General features: G+C 45.3%; 2 protein-coding genes across 3 annotated transcripts in view; one reads left to right on the forward strand and one right to left on the reverse strand.

Annotated features, from left to right (window-relative positions):
• FBXO11 (F-box protein 11) overlaps positions 1–1365 on the forward strand; it is a 70824-nt gene extending 69459 nt beyond the window's left edge. For both annotated transcript variants that reach the window (XM_041424050.1, XM_041424052.1), the window contains exon 23: positions 28–1365. In XM_041424050.1, the coding sequence (XP_041279984.1) occupies positions 28–157 (130 nt within the window). In that variant the 3' untranslated portion in view covers positions 158–1365. The remainder of the gene's footprint in view (positions 1–27) is intronic.
• MSH6 (mutS homolog 6) lies at positions 1354–15616 on the reverse strand. The gene is made up of 10 exons (XM_041424049.1): positions 15360–15616; positions 13671–13873; positions 11061–11233; positions 7384–9922; positions 5805–6070; positions 5147–5264; positions 2906–2995; positions 2222–2376; positions 1858–2057; positions 1354–1488 (listed from the first exon to the last, which is right to left on the reverse strand). The coding sequence occupies exons 1-10, from the start codon at positions 15584–15586 to the stop codon at positions 1407–1409; spliced, it is 4053 nt and encodes a 1350-aa protein (XP_041279983.1). The 5' UTR covers positions 15587–15616; the 3' UTR covers positions 1354–1406.
• Positions 15617–17399: the final 1783 nt, after the last annotated feature.

Below are 17399 nucleotides of genomic sequence, written 5' to 3' on the forward strand. Positions count from 1 at the left end.
ACTAAGAGCTGTCTCTCTGTGTTGTAGGTTTTTCTGTGACTGTGGTGCTGGAACACTGTCCAATCCTTGCACGCTCGCCGGAGAGCCTACACACGATACAGATACACTATATGACTCTGCTCCACCTATAGAATCTAATACATTGCAGCACAACTGAATTCCTTTTCAGAAACAAAGTCCTGCCATTCTAATATCATAACTATTAAAACTTTTTTTTTGGAGGAAGTTACACTTGCCCATTTCTGCAGAAAGAGACTGTGTTAAAGCGGATGTGTGAGGTGTTGACACTATGGAGCTCAACCTACCAAAAAAGAAAGTGGCAATATGTTGACTCAGGATAACAGAACTGGGCGTTTTAGCATTACTGTGTAAACAAAGACTTTGAAGGGACAGAAGTGAAGAAAAATAAGCTGCAATTTTGTACAGATACCAACTTCTGAGAGCTGGTGTTTTTACAAGTAGCATTGAAACGCAGTCCAATTTGCAGTAGTACTATTCTGTAGACAAGCAGCATTCTTTGTTGCTGCCTTTATGGACATGGGTACCAATCGCTTTTGTAACATGGTAAAAATGTGAGCTAGCACTTCTGCATTTCTTTTGATTTTTTAACATTTATTCAGATTGAGAAATATGATTTTAATGCTTTAATCTCATGTAGTTTGTTTCTAATTTCAAGCAAAAAATCTTATTGTACTTGAATGTGTCCTGTTTTGTTAGCACACCTAGACTTGCTGTAACTGTACTCATGTCCCAGTATGTACGTTCTTTCTATGAAAGAGAAAACACTAATCTTAAATTATATCCAGCAATTTTTCTGGTGTCCTCTGAAGTTAGAATAATCTCCTCCCCTGCCCCAGCAATAGTCTGTACTCAAACCACCCTAACAAAAGAAAGAAAAGCGAGTGTTTTAATGAGACTTCCTAGACTATAATGCACTATAAAACAAAGTACCCATGTAACTAAGTTTTGTGAAAGAAATTTTACTATGTTTTAAAGTACGCAGTAGAAAGTCTCCTCAAAACAGTCTTGTACTTTTACTCTGTTCATAGTTTTTTTTGAACAGTCTGGACATAACTTACATAACCTGCTGGAAATCACAGCAATTTCCTGCTCTAATGAAGCTGAGACAAGTATATATACAGCCCTATACAGTTTCATAGCTTTTTTCCATTTATGTGTATTGGTGACAGTGGGTAATCAACAGCCTGAAAGTGTATGCATGTACCATAACATCTAGACTTAATATATTGTGGAGTACTCAATAACCATTATGTAGAGGGTAGGTATGAATTAAAGGGTTTAATTTCCTAGGAAAGACAATGGAAAAATGGTCATTTTTAAAAAATAAAGTTTATTAGATCATAATGTTGTCTCCTCCCACCTTCTTGAGAAACCTGTGTGAGTTCCTAAAGCCGGTCGATCATCGCCGTGAGTTTCCGAACCGCGTTTGCATCACAGGCTGCTCCATCCACCACCTGGCACAGGTACCTGAGGGAAATAACCACCAACCACCTTTACTGACACAGACACTGAGGGCCAGAGCTTAAGACTGCCATTCCTCCTCCTAAAGCTGCTGCTTTAGGAGACATGGAAGCTGGGCCTGGTGTAAAGGCTGCCAGCGGTGCCCCCCCAGCACCTGTGTGCAAATTCAGACTGGCACAGTGACCCAAGGCTTAAAATGCTGCTTATCATCTCTGCCCTCCCGTAGTACCTCCCTCCATCCCTGTGAACATCTGATGTTCACAAAAGTAGTTAAACTGCCCTTCTTGCTGTGACTGAGCAAAAACCACTGCCCAAATATTAAAATACGCTCCTGTAAGCCATTTGCAACTTAGGTACAGAAATCCAGGGCCCTACCTAAATATTCTCAGTGAGATGGTTGTTTTTTCGAACTCTTTGGCTTTTCTGTGCCCCTTCTGAATGACTTCCTCTGGAATATCTGCAAGTCTTGCTGCGTTGAAGCCATAGCTCTTTGGGCAGGCTCCTTCAATGAACTTGTACAAGAACGTAATTGTTTCCTGGCTCGGATCCTCACTCTCATTCTCAACCATGCATGCCTGGGAAGAGCAAGTCACAAGTTAGAGTTTGCAATATTGACCTGCAGCCTAAGAAATGCTTGGGACATCATGTCCTGTTCCCAAAACACCCATTTCTCGGGGCAGAAGAGCACAGAGAAGCAGGAGAAATCCCAGCAGGGAAAAGCCCATCCCCACACCCGTACCATGTGGCCCAGGCGCACGGCCCCGCAGTGGGAATAGTCCTCCACCAGGGAGTGGTAGTGAGTGGAGAACAGCGTCCGGCACCGGATCCTCTCGGCCAGCTCCTCCACCACCGCGCTCGCTATGGCTGTTCCGTCAAACGTGGCCGTGCCTCTGCCTGGGGACACAACGGGACAGCTTTGGCACGCTCGGGAGCACTAGGGACACAGCAAAGTCAGCCCACAGTTCACGTACTGCTGGACAGACAGACACGCTACAGACAAATGCAGCAATGCGTTTGTAGTGTTTGTTTGTTCCTCTCCCTGTTGTGTGCCAGACAAACAAACAGCAGTGAGGGGTGAAGGTGACCTGGGTGTTGGCCCCATAACAATCACCCTCTTCTGCACTGCAGAAAAAAGATATTTCTGCTCTCCTGAGGTTTGCTGCAAGTAATTATGCAAAGCAAAAGCAGGAAACCACAGCTGGAAATAGGGTAATAATGACTGGGGGTGGGAGGTGGTGATGAGTTCCCAGGGCACCCAAGATATGTTCATGTTAGAGAGGCTGAGGCATCAGTTAAACACCAGCATCATTACAATGAAACTGGCCCTGTGTACTTGGCTGCCATGCAGACAGCCCAAAAACCTTGCAGCCAGTCTTTCATCCCTCAGATTTAGCTTCCATCTATTACAAAATTGTCTAATTACCCAGTTCATCCACGAGAACAAGGGAATGCTCTGTTGCATGCTGCAGAATGCTGGAAGTCTCGCTCAATTCAACAAAGAAGGTACTTTCACCTTTAAAGGAAATTACAAAAAAAAAAAAAAAAGCCATGAAATAGTCAAAGATCTGAGAACCACAACTAAAACCTCATTTAATCTGCACTAGAATCTTGGTTAAGCTAAAGTGAAACCCAACAGTAAACTGAAGATGAACAAAAACATGACACTTTTTTTCCAGTGTGAAAACAGCAGGTTTCCATTTGCCAGAAAAAACAAGTTCTGGTTCCTTGAGAGTACAGGTATAAACACAAGCACAATTAATTACGTTTTCAGGCCAACACACCTACTTACTCTTAATAGCACCATCAAAAGTAACAGCTGGACAAAAAGAGGGGCACAAAGGCTACAATGGGGAGAATTTGTGTCCCTTTCTTGCTCTGAATGCACAGGACAGGCTGAAGGTGTTTGTATCTTTCCAGAAAAAAAAAAAAAAAAAGGCAGAAAATCAAAGACTGAGAGACTGGAATTACTGGTTTGGTTGTAATGTCAGGAGGGAACTATTTGGATAATAAAGGCTTTATTTGTATGTTCTCTCCTTGAATGATGTATGACAAAAGCAATATTCTGCTGCTAAGGCTCAAGCATCTCATGGGAGTTTCAGCAACCCAGATAATACAAAGCCTGAAATTTACACCTCAAATTGGTTTTAGCAGATTATGAGCAGAAGTACACAATTATTCACACCCTTCCACATGATACACCCACACTGAAAAAGTCAGGATTTACTTGTTCTTTGTGGAGATCATTACAAATAATCACAAGTAGCAGCAATTAATGCAATTTATTCCATTAAAGGCAAGCATGTATTTCCTGTACTCATGCTGCAGGAGCACTGCTTTGCTCTAACATAAGTTTTCTAACATGAATTATTAAGCAGCCTCCACCAATCCTGATTTTCTGCATTTATTTAAAGAAATTACCAGGATTTAACATTTTCAACAATATTTAAGAACCACCATTTATTCTCTTCAGAAAATAAAGCCCTAAAATTTTATCACTGAAAAAATTAACTTCATAAAAGTCCTGCTGACATCCATTACGAAGTGCCTGCCATGGAACAACTTTTTCTGTGCTTTCCTATCTACAGTGTGCAAACATGCATCAAGAACAGATTTCAAAGTTTGTTCTTTGCAGTGTTCACCCTCCTCACAATGTGAAATGACAGAAGTACAGTCCTCAGTTAATTTAAAAAAAATAGAAAATGCTACATTTTGCTAGACCATCTCTCATAAAGGAAGGGCCCTTCTCATCTCTACCATAAGCATTTAAGTATTCTTCCACACTTTTGATTCCTTCTTGTATTGAAATTAAACAAAATGGAGACAAGCTGGGCAAAGAAAGCCTTAATAACATTCTCTAGCTGAGAAGAAAAGCCTTGATTTGGGGAAGTGTAAATATTTTTTTAATTAAGAACTTGGAATGATTCATTTCCAAATTCCTTCTGTGCAACAAGTTCAGTGGGCTTAACTCCTTTCATATTCACTGACCCAAATTTTTCAGCAGAGAGATCACAGAAAACCTGTGCCCTCCTTAATGAGCAGTGATACTACTCTTACCACAACAATCCTTTTATTTTTCTAGCCCAGTGGCACTTTGCCCATCACCACTGGCAGACTTGACCATTCCACTTGTCGTGTCATCCTCCACTTCTGTCTTCCTCTCTATTAAAGGAACAAAATACTCCAAGAACTGTCAACTACTGCTTCCAAAAAGGACATCTGCTTCTCTTGCTCATGAGAAGAAATCAGATTTCAAACACAAGGCATTCTGATTGAAACGACTTCTCTAGTCCTTGCAGGAAGGTACAAAAACAACTCCTGTGCAACAGCTGCCCCAGCATCACTGTCCTATTTCAGAACACTTACAAAAGGGTGTCAGTGAAAGTAGAATATAATCAATTCTAAAAAAAGATGTTCCTCAGACTTGCATCCAGCTGGGAGTTAGGGTTTTAATATTAAAATTCATTAGGAATTGATCCTGTGAGTCTGTCAAAAATCAAACGGACGCACACATGAAAAAACAAAGCCTAAGTACAATCCTGTCTCCACTCTGAACAAGAGTGCACAGCCCTCCCTGCAAAATACTGTCCCCTTTCCAGCTTGCCACTTGCAGCAAGAGCAGAAGGTTGGTGCAGCAGCGCTCTGTGCAGCTGTGTCAGGCACTCACCGGCCATGATCCTGTCGGAGGCGCCGAGCCGCGTGAACACGCGGTCGATGGGCGTGAGCCTGCAGGCTTCCGCGGGCACGTAGCACCCCAGCTGGGCCATGACCACCAGGAGACCAGCCTGCGCAGCAAACAGGGACATTCACATCGGCACTGGTGCTTGTAGCTGCAGTTCCACACACAGGACGAGGGCATGCAGCTGTGCTTCCCCTAAAACAGGGACTGGAGTACATAAAGTTTCCCACTGCTTTAACAGCTCCAGGCTGCAGCAGCGTTATCTCTGGCAGGACTGAACTACTCTGAAAGCCTTCAAAACACAAATTATCACAGCAAGCAGTGTTTATAAAGCAACCTCCCTGCTGATCTCTAGTTTCATCTTCTTCAACCTGCAGAAGCATCTTTTGCCAGCTGATGCCAAGTGCTGGATAAGTCACTTGAAAAACATAAACGGTACTCTATTGCTTCTTCCCAACCAACTCTCCTAGGACAAATAAAACTTACCCCTCCCGAAAGCAGAAAATCTCTCTGAACATGAGCACTTTCTACAGCCTGTGCAATTGCTGCACACCCTGAAGGCCACTTCTGTGACCTCCTGTGACACCCAGGCCCTGTAATTCCCTTAGCCAAACCCCAGAGGTACCCTGGGACACAGGACAATCACCTGTCTCATGAGTGTAGATTTGCCACCCATGTTGGGGCCAGTTACCAGCACACAGGAGGCCTCACTGCTGCTGCCTTCATCCTTGATGCCTATCACGATGTCGTTGGGAATAAAATCATCCCCAAAGAAAGTTTTTGTGATGCATGGATGGCGGGAATTTCTAAGTTCCAGGAAGGGAGGAGCATTATCTGTAGGCAGCACGATTACAGGTCGGCACAGAGGTCCATCACCACCTTGACTGTAGTGAGCAAGGGACATCAAGACATCTAGAAAATTAAGAGAAATTCCAGTCAGTCATACTTTCAAACTTCTTCATACACTGGAATTCATTTACTCATTGAACAGCAATTTTGTAGAAACAATTTTCTATTTTATTCCATTTTCCTCACAAGGGAAGCACCCATTAAGGACTCTGGAACAAGTAAAAGGTGGGAATATTTAGAGTGTCTTTCCTCATTCCTTCCAGATTCCTACAGATGTCATGATAAAAATGCTCCCCTATAGTTTTTTTTAGTTCAAAAGTCTTTAAAATCCACATAATTTCATTTCAAAAGTTCATGTATAACATACTACTTTATTGCATTGGTTTTTAATTTAGAACAAGTAAGGAGGAAATTGGCTTCTGTGACAGTGAATTACTTTGTGAAGAATCCTAATTCTGCTTGAAAGCTGCCAGAGGAAAACTGTATAAATATTAAAACTCTGTGTGTCCAGCAGGAAACAGCAGCACAAGACCCTTCAGTTAGCTGAGCCCGAGGTTCTAAAAGCTGATCACCTACACAATGAGACTGTTCATGATTTTAGAGGCTTTATGTACACACATTACAGCTGAGCCTGGACACTGAATTCCTCTCTGCTGGGAACCAATTCAGCACTTGCCCGGAGCTGTGGTGTAGCTGATGTGCCTGCTTCCCAGCTCTCCCAGCAAATCCATTCCCAGCCAACACCCCCTGCCTGCCCTCCCTTTTCTGCTCTAGTGGCATTCAGAGAGTGCTTTCATTTTTCCCTGGAACAAAGACATCCCAGAGTGCCTCATCTTAGCAGAAAATCCATAGGAGAGAAGTATGCCAGTCCTGAGAAAGGAATACAGGAGACTGTTCTATCCCAGATTTTAAGGACAATTTGGGGAAGCCTTCTTAGTGGACTACCTTCTTCAAGGCTTGACACTGAGCACTTTTGTTTTTAAAGGATGGTCAGACAGCATCCTGCTCAGAAAGAAAAAAAACTTACCAGGTTAGATTTTTATAGCTATATTTAATAAGAAGCCACTAATCCACACACAAGGCTCTGGAAGGAGTGAGGCCCACCAGGCTACTCTGAACTGGGAGAAACACTTGGCTGCACATCTACAACCATGCAACAGGAGTGAAGAAATAGCTTGCAAACACCACAAGGCCCAGCAACTGTCCTGCTATTTACCAACAAGAAGGAAACAGGGAATCACCGCTAATTATCAAAGCCCTTACCACAATCAAGAGCTTTCAAACGACAAGTCAAGAGCTGGCATCGAGCTTAGCCAGATCAGATTTCATCAGCACAGGGGTAGTTTTACCGTGTCAGAAGGAGGCAAAGCCCTTACCCAGCACAGCAATGCACTCCACAGCTGTCTGCCAGTCCTTGCTGTTCTTGTCGAAGTTGTAGAAGAGGCGCCTCATGCAGTCCTTGAGGGCGGCGTCGCGGCGCTCCTCGGCGTTCACCATGGCAGCCAGCATCTTCTCGATCTCCTTGGTCCAGTAGCGCTTGTAGCCCTTCCTGCTCGACCTCAGCTCGTATTCCTCGGGCAGGTTACGGGATATGACACTTTCTGGAATCTCCATCTGGTACCGGTTCTTGCCTGTCCCCCAGTACTGCACGTATCTGGACCCGAGCAGCTTGCGTTGCTTATCCAGGTACTTCCGAAGATCCTCCTCGAGAGCTCTGATATCCTCTAGTGCTCCGTCATAATCGGGGTCGAAACCCAGCTTGGGGGTAATCACTCCTGTCTTCCGAGCCTGGTTGTGATCAAAGGCAGTGTCCCACCTTGTGAGCTCTGCACTCAAGTCTGGAAAGCGGCCATCGGGATTTTTGGCTTTGCGGGTGACCAGCTGCTTCAGGACTCTGGATTTGAAGTCATCGGCAAACTCCTCCATGAATTCAACAATTTCATTCATGACTTTGAATCCCTCCAGGGTAGACAGAAAGTCAGCAATTTTTTTTTTGCTGTATTTGAGTTCTTCATAGAAGATGGCCCTGCTGTCAGGATGGTTCTGACTTTTGAGTGGTGACCCAATGCTGTGAATTTTGCTGAGCAGTCTTTCAAGGTCAGGCAGTTTCTTGAGGTACTCACTGACTTCAGACATTTTATCTGGCACTGCCAAGAGGTCCTCGACAGCATCCAAACGATCATTGATGGATTTAGGATTACAAAGCGGAGCGCAGAGCCACTGTTTCAGGAGTCGCTTCCCAAATGGTGTACAGCAAGAATCAATCCTTTCCAACAAAGTACCTTCTGTGCTTCCATTGGTTCCATTCTGCAGGACTTCCAAGTTCATCAGGGTGACTCCATCCAGCACCATCCGCTGGCCAGTTCTGCTAAACAAACTACTTGAACTCATGGTTTTGACAGTAGCAATATCCACAGGGACGTATTCCTCAAAGTTTGCCTGTGATAACAGCTCCTGATCAATCAGACATTTTTTGAGATAGAAGACACATCCCCCAAGAGCTGACAAAGCTAACTCACTGTTTTCACCAGGAGTTAATCCCAGGGAGTCACTCTCTGAAGTCAGAGATTTGATTACAGAGGGCAGAGAACATCCATTTTCAGAATTCTGCTTCTCCTTGAAATATCCTTCCTCAAGAAGGACTTTTAGTGTTTTAGATGCATTCCAGAACTGGGAACCCGAGGTCAGCCCTTCCTGAATGCAAGAAACAAGCGAGCCCTTCAGTATCTTCTGTGTGTCCACAGACAGGTTGCCCTTCTCAAACAGCACCTGCACAGGGGTGTAGTGAGCTACCAAAGTCCTAAACCTGGAGCAGTGGCGGTCGTCTGGGAACTGGCCAACGTGGAACTTGCCCATGGAGGTGTCGACGAAGCAGACTCCGTAGACGCGCGTGCCGGCCGAGTCCTCCTTCTCCTTCACGCACAGCAGGAACTTGCTGTTGTTCTCGGAGGGGTCGCAGTCCATGACGCTGTATGTCTGGGTTCCCTTGGTGATGATCCTGCAGATCTCCCGGCGCACCACCTTGTCAAACCTGCTGGAGTGGCCCGTGGACTTGCAGCGTGCTTCCATCATTTCGGGCGTTTCCGTCTGCTCCACGCGCGCCACCTTGTAGCCCTTCTGCACCAGGACATCGGAGAACCGGCCGAACGCAGTTTCTGGAAAACCCGAGTGGGCCCAGGTGCCCTTCATAAAGATCAGGCCCAGCTCATTGACGCCAGTGACTGCGTCCATGTGATACAACTCATAGAACTTTCCGACCTTGTAGCAAATCACAGCGTCAAAGTTTTGGCTTTTGAGCTGCCACCACCTCCGCACGCCCGGCGTGCACTTGTTGAGGTAATCCTCAGGCACGTACAGAGTACAGGGGTCGTAATCAGGGTCACCCTGACGCCTCCTGTGCGCATCTCTCCTCTTCCCTTCTTGCAGCCAGTCAAGCTTTTCATGCTCCCACACTGAGAAGCCACCAGTGCCTCCACTGCAAGCATTTGCTTGAGATTCAAAACTTTCAGGTGCTGCAAAGGATGTCAGCTTAGACTTGGCTTCTGAAGAGACTGTTGCTGCTCTTTTGGGTGTTTCAGAACATTCATTTCCCAAGCTACTCCTTTTAGCAGGCTTTTTCACCTCTCTTCTCTTTCGTTTAGAAGGGACTTTTACGGGGCTCTCTGCAACACTCTCTGTCTCTGTGTCAGAAGACTCATTTTCATCCACCCCACTACTGGCTTCCTCACTGCTTGCTGCGTCTTTCCCATCAGGCTTGAACTCCACATCAGAGCCATCGTGGTCACTGTCAGAATCCAACACTCTCCTTCTCTTGGCTTTTACAGCTCTTTCCCTGCTCATCACTCGCTTATTGCTTTTCACATCCTCCTCACTATTGCAGTCCTCACTGTTGCCTGATGCATTTTCACTCATCTCCTGGAAAAATAAATTATTTTGTCTGTGGATAATTCTGGCTACAAAGGTACTGCTGCATAAAGAAGTGCAAGAATGTGCAATAACGCAGCACCTATGACACTTCAAGCAAGAGACAGCAGAGCCACAGCCAATTCCATCTACCTGAACAGAACCCAGGTTTTTTCTGAATAAGTAACTGCTACTGGCCAGTGGCATAATTACTCTTATTTGTGTTCTTTAAAGACTCATTCATTATTGTGCATATGTGATGCTGATGAACAAAGACTACACAAAAAAGAATATGACACATGTAAGAGAAAGAAAAGCAACTCCACTATTTGCCTTTTCAGCCTCAAACTTTAATGGAAAACCAGCAGTGGAGGGACTGTAGTGAGTACAAAGTGCCACTGCACCTAACACAATGCCTGGAGTGGCACCTGTCCCTCAGGGCACTGTCACACAGGAGACAGTAGATGAGCTAAGGGAAACCACCATCCCACTGACAGTTTACTCACACCATTCCTCTCCAAAGAAATCTATTCCAAGGCATATGGTGCTACTGAAATAATAGCTGAATCAACACAACACGAATACAATACAATAAATCATCACCTTTTAGTTACTCCACCAAGACTGCTGTTAACAGTGCAAGAACTGGTATTTTAGTGCTACTCCACAAGATGAGGGTGGGCTCCAAAAATTCAATTTAATGCCCTAGATGAACAGTCAAAAAGCTATAAATTTATATATTAAGACACACTAAAACTCCAGATCAAACTTGGACTATGAATAGCGGATAGAGAAGATAAAATGATGCATCAGAAAAAACCATTTCTGGGTGAAAAAGTAGGTCATCAGGGAGTGACGAGTGAAGAGAGTCAGAGAAGTTAAGTAGATTCTGAGGTCAGTCCTTACCATACAGAACACCAAAGAGACTTGTCTTTCCAACTAGAAAAGATGAGAGACCAGCATATGACCTGACAACACAGAAGCAGTACAAAAAAAGACAAATGGATACATATGTGTGCAAGATTAACAAGGAGATAAGCTGTGATTACTGTACCAGAGAACTGCAGGATATTCCATGCTTAGCTCCAAGTCACAGCTTCTAAGTTCTAGCAATATTTCTGTAAATGACAGCAATTAAGAAATATTTTACCTCTATTTCCTCCTCTTCCTCCTCTGTGTCTGAAGGCTCATTGCATACTGCTAGCTCAAGCCTCTTGGTTTTATCTTTGCTCATGGCATCATCTGCCAGCACCATGGCTCTTTTAATTTCAGGCTTTGTGCTGTAAAACATACCTCCCTTCATCGTCTCCCCATCTGATGAACCTGTAAAAAACACAGATTTGTTAAGAACAAATGCTAAATGCTAGACTTAACATTTGTTAAGTCTAGCATTTAGCCAGTGTTCCTAGTTCACTTTGAAATGTATTCAGAAAACTAGCATTCATATTCAGATAACTAAACCTCTGTGCTGCTACCACTCATTCCCACCACATCTTAAATACAGCAATCTATCACTCCTTCATCCTGATGAACTACTCCTGGGGAAAGTATACACACTCACAAATGAAATGCCTACCTGCATGAACACTTGAAGAATTGCTTCTATTTCTGTAACTCATTAGCACATGTGAGCACTCCTAGGCTGAGCTCTGACTCACACTGACTGTAGTTAGTACCGAATTTAACACTGGCAGCGCAGCAGACAGATCTGACTGAGACCACAGGGCTGTCTTAGCAATGACAGGAAAGTTCAACCAGAGTTATCTTCACTTTCTAGGCACAAGCCACCTACGGCAGAGACCTCAAAGCCCTGCTGGCCTCCGAACTGCTGCTCTGAGTGCAGCCAGGCACCCAGCCCCAGCCCATTAGCCAGATTAGCTGATGGCCAATCACGCTGGCCACTCAGCCTGCCACTGCAGGGCAGAGAACAAAGCCTGCTATTAATAACTGCTCCATCCCCTCCTCCTCCTGCACAGCCCCTCCTGACACCACCTGCACACAGCACAAACCCAAAGCCAACCAATCTACAGACAGATTTCAGGTCCTTTTCCCCACTCTTGTGAATCCCGCCATCCACCACTACTGACTGAAACTTCAGCTCTAAACCAGTGGCAGACAAAGGCAGCCGACTTGGAGGAGGCAAATACCCCAGAAAAGCTCAAACAAAATTCTTACTCGCAATCAACTCCCAGTTTGCAGTAGCAAAGCGGAGAGTTACAAGTAGCTGCTTCTAGAGCACAAAGGCAACACATTAACAATCCAGATCTCCCTTTTGGTTTTCCAAATGCAATGAGGCAGTCTAAAAATATTTTGCATTAATATTAAATGCAACTAAACAACGTCAGAAGAAAAATCTTCTCATATAATTGAGCTGCACACTCAAGAGTGCAACACCTGCATATTCACCTAACCAACTGCTGTGCACCTCCATTTCTTCATGCCCACCTGTTACAGGTCTGGCCCTGTGCTGCCTGCATTTACTCAGGTACAAAAAAAAAAATAACACAACCAAGAAACTTATCCCTTTTCTTACACAAAGAGTTTAAGACTCTTCCTTTGTATATAAAGACACCTATCTGCTTTAAATTCAAACAAAACACATTTTAAATATTTTTACTCTGTTCTGCATTCAAGACTTCTGTGATAGATCTGTGGGTCTGTGCTTAAACTTTGGCCATTTTCTTTTGGTAAATAGATTAATTTCCCTTACCTGTATTTGCTTCTAAGTGCAACTACAAGCTCTCAGAATATTTTGATTGTTTTCAAATACTTTGGGGAAAGATACATATAACCACGGAGCAATTTACCTGCAATAAATTATGCTAACACTCTTGTCAATAACATTACCACTTTAATTCAAAACTATGGCTGAAGTGCAGCACACTGAAGTATAGAGGAGACAAAAATGTGGCTACATGATCAGGAGATGGAACTGTGACTTGTAAAAAAGGAGAAACTATTTAAATTTAGGTTTTTTCAGTGACACAAGCAAATCCTACAGAGCATCAGAAATACTTTATTACATATGAAGTATTTGTCTAACAAGACAGTTTACAGCCAATGAGTTAGTTTTCAGCAACAGTTAAAATTATGAAACAAGGGGGAAACTGATTATGTTTATTAAAATGGTGAGATCATGCAAAATGTTAACTCTTGATTACATTTGATTTTCACTATTATCTTCAGTATCACAAACATCAACTCTGATCTGTAACTACAAGCACTGCCCTCACCAACACTCAATTCTCAAGTTATATATTTTATTTACAAAAGTGCTGCACTGCTGAGAAGAGACACTGCAGTAGAATTAATTTTATTTACCCAATATCCTGGGCCTAGCCTTTTAATTCTGGACATACTACAGTTCCTAAATAGCTGCTTAAAAACTGGGTTTGACACTCCTAACACTTTAGGGATTTCAGGGCTAAAATTGGAAATATTGAATTTAGCTTTTACACCATTTTTATACTGAAATAAAGGAAATATCTGCAAACATTAGCAAGCTTTAAGTTTGCTTAATTAGTTGCTCTAATATAATAAATGAAAGGGCTTAGTATTTTATGTTTCAAGAATTGTAAAAACACAAATGTACCTGTAACGCTCAAGAACTTGTGACTTATAAAGCACAAAGCATGCTCAATTCTACTCTTGGTTTTGCTGCTCCTTCCCTATGGAGAATAATATATCCTATATTCCAAGCTTGTAATTCTAAAACAAGTGGCATATTTCCATTTCAAACAGTTTTGTTTCTACCTCTTACCTTTATATGGCTTCAGGTATTTGACACTGATCCAACCCCTTGTAGGGCTGTCATCAAAGAACTGCACGTGGACACGAGTGGATTTTCCTTTTCCTCTGACTATTGTTCTTTCAGTGGGGTGGTTGTATATGAGACATGGCCACCAGGGATAGCCTTCCATCTTGGCCCACACCAAGTCCCCAGGAGCATACTCACAGGAGACACTGCAGAGACGACAAGTGTGTTATTTAAGGAACACAAACATCTGGAACAGCTCTCTTCACAGATGACACTGCACTCTGCTGCTCAGCATTTTGCCCTCTCATGGTCTTTGAAGCCTCCCAGGGGGTGCAACCTGGATTACACAGTTCTTCCATACCACCAGCAACTCTTCTCCTAAACTTTTTCTATTTGCTCCTTCAAGTTCTGCTGGATTCCCACAGAGACAGAGCTTTATCATGGAATGGCTTGGGTTCAAAGGGACCCTAAAGATCACCTGGTCCCAGCCCCCTGCCATGCACAGGGACACTCCCTCTATCCCAGGTTGCTCAGAGCCCCATCCATCCTGGCCTTGAACATTTCCAGGGATGGGCAGCCACAGCTTCTCCTGGCACCCTGTGCCAGGGCCTCACCACCCTCACAGTGAAGAATTTCTTCCTAATATCTAATTAGACCTAGTCTCTTTCAGTTTGAAATAATTCCTTCTCGCCCTGTCACTACATGCCCTTTTCCTGTAGAAACTAATTTTGAACCAGGCACCTAAAGAAAAGAGTAAGACTTAAAAACCCCTCAGGCTACAAAAAATGAATAAATAAAGAACTCTACCTGCACTGCAAAGCACTTGATGCAGCTTTTATTTGCTCTCTCCTCCTTCCCACAGATTGCACCCCAGCCACTGCCACACTTCCACAGATGATGGCTGGGACACTCCTGCAGGCTGTGGCCCAACCACCAGTGGCACTCAGTCTGCTGACATGTGGGACACTAGCCAGCATGGTGCTCACACAAGAGAGACATGGAGCTCCTGGAGCGGGTCCAGCAGAGGGCAACAAAAATTATTATGGGAAAGGAGCATCTCTCTTAGGAAAGGCTGAGGGAGCTCGGGCTGTTCAGCCCAAGGAGAGATGACTGAGAGGAGACTTCATCAATATGTACAAATACCTAAATGAGGGGTGAACAAGAAGATGGAGCCAGACTTTCCTTGGTAATACAAAGCATAAGGGGACACGAGACAAAGGGCACAAAGTTCCACCAGACCACAAGGAAGAACTTTTTGACTGTGTGCGTGACTGCGCACCTGGCCAGGCAGGTGGAGTTTTCCTCACTGGGATACCCAAAGCTGTCTGAATACAATCCTGTGCCACGTGCTCTGGGATGGCGCTGCTCGAGCAGGGAGGTTGGGCCAGATGCCCCACCGTGTCCCTCTATGATACAGCACGCAAAGCAAATTTAAAACACGAACAGCACAACCCGGCCGCAAGGCCCGTGCCCGCAGGTGTCCCACTGTCCCGCCGGGAGCACAGGCCCCGCGGGCCCGGCCGGGCACCACATCCAGGGAACGGCGGGACTGCGGCAGACACGGGGCGGCAACGACACGGGCACCCCGAGGGTCCCGCTCCGACCTCCGGCGGCTGCAGCTCCGTCCCGCTCCCCTTCCCGCCCTCCCCTCCCGCGGGCCGCGCTCCGCGGCCTCCCCCGTCCCGCCGGTACCTGGGGGCCTTGGCGGCCGCGCCGCCCCCCGCGCCCTTCTCGCCGTTCTCGCCGCGCCGCGCCGCCGCTCGGCCCGCTCCGCCCGGGGGGCTGCCGGCAGCCTGGAGGCCATTCCGCTCCCCCGAGGCGCGGCTGCGGCGGGGCTCGCTGCGGGGCTCGCTGCCAGCCGGCGAGGCCGGCGGGGCGGCCTTGGAGAAGAAGCGGAGCAGGGTGCTCTGGCGAGACATGGCCGCGGCGGGAAGCGCGGGCCGCCCTGCCCTGCGCGCCAAACCCGCGCGCCTGGCCCCGCCCCGGCCCCGCCCCGCCCTCAGCTTTGGCGGGAAGCGCTGAGGGACCGGCCCGGCCCGTGTGTCCCTGTTGGCCCTAATTGGTGCAAAACGTGGAATATCTGGAAATTTCCGTGTGAAGAGACGTTGGGTGGTGTCTGGTCTTCGCATGCTTCCAACCCTAATCAACAGGAAGGGGGATTTAACCCGTGAAATAGCAGCTGACAAGCAATCCCTGAGTGACATCCGAGTGTTAAAAAGACAAATTACTTGTGGCTCGAGCTACCTTGTGAAGGTTTAGGGCTCGAGGTGATCTCCCACTTCGGGGGAGGTTAGCAAAGCTTGGGGAGAAGGATGTGCAGCTGATAGTGGACACAAAAATGCAGAATTTATGGGCCACAAGGACATTTGGCAGGACCCCAAAGATCAGGAAGAAACTAATAAAGACAGCTCAGCAACTGTGCTGAACCAGCTCCAGTTGGGTGAAATGTAATTCTGGCAGGGGGAGATGATGACCACCATCTCACCAACTCACTGACCCAAGAAACCCGCTGACCCAAAAGAAGGAAAAGACTGAGTGTGGGACTAATTAGCAGGAGAAGCAAGAGAATCATTAATAAGCAGAAGACAGAATACTAATTAACAACTATGTAACTTTTAGCCAGTGAACATTAATGCCTTTGTTTTTTACTAAAATGTGTAAATATTTAAAGGTTTTGGTAGTTGTCGTGCTGGCATTGTAGCTTTGCCACCCAGCACCCTTTTCTGTGCAGAGCTGTGAATAAATCAAATACCTCAGTTCTGTGCGTGGATTGGCCTCTCACATACCAAATCAAAGAACCTATTTTGGGACAACAGCTACTGCCCTCCAAACCCCGTTCCCTGCCTGCCATGGGGCCACAGTGCTTGTTATGGTCAATGATGTGATGGCATGAGCGGGAACCTCTCCCCAAAAACATCCTCAGGGAAGGAGAAGTTGTGGCACTGGCCTTGGACAGCTTCCCTCCTGCCCTGCAGCGCTGTGGTGGCAAGAGAAGAAGCTGGTAGGTGGCTGGAAGAGAAGCTTGGACAGCTGCCAGCCCCACTTCTCTGCTGGTTTCACTGGCAGATGCACAGCAGAGCTAAATGGCAGCTAAAATAACAGAATCTCTTCCCATGGTTTGGTTTTTTTGTTTTGGTGGGGTTTTTTTTCATACTAATTGGTGAGGCTATGCCTTTTAAAAGCAATTTTCTGATGCATTAGAGCACATGGTGCACTTGGTGTGACTTTTGGGGCTGTCCTGTGCAGGGCCAGGAGCTGGAATTCAATGATCCATGTGGGTCCCTTCCAGCTTGGAGTATTCTGTGGTTCTGTGACTCTGTAACACAATTCCATTTCATGGTTCTTGACTGGTATGCTTGAGATACAGCAGCACAGACCCAAAAGAACAACTTATTCTTATAAGCTGAAATCCACAGAAAAATTATTTTCTTATTATTATTTTGCAAATATTATTATAAAAATTGTGTTACCCCAAATAATATTTGCAAATATTATTATAAAAATTATTATTTGCTTATTATTATTTTGCAAATTATCATTTGTCACAAGATGCCAGTTAGCACAGCTTTTCCTTTCACTAACATTGCTGCTTGACATTTCAAGTCAAAGCCTCTCCTTCCCTTCGGCACAGCTGTAGGAGAAAAAACCACACAGCAAAAACGTGGAACTGCAAGTCAGGGCTTTAACCACAAGAGGTCCTGCAAATCCGGCCGATGTAGAAGGATTTTGAAA

The sequence above is a fragment of the Onychostruthus taczanowskii genome, unplaced genomic scaffold (assembly GCF_017590055.1).
Source record: "Onychostruthus taczanowskii isolate IOZ18803 unplaced genomic scaffold, ASM1759005v1 scaffold80, whole genome shotgun sequence".
NCBI classification, from domain to species: domain Eukaryota; kingdom Metazoa; phylum Chordata; class Aves; order Passeriformes; family Passeridae; genus Onychostruthus; species Onychostruthus taczanowskii.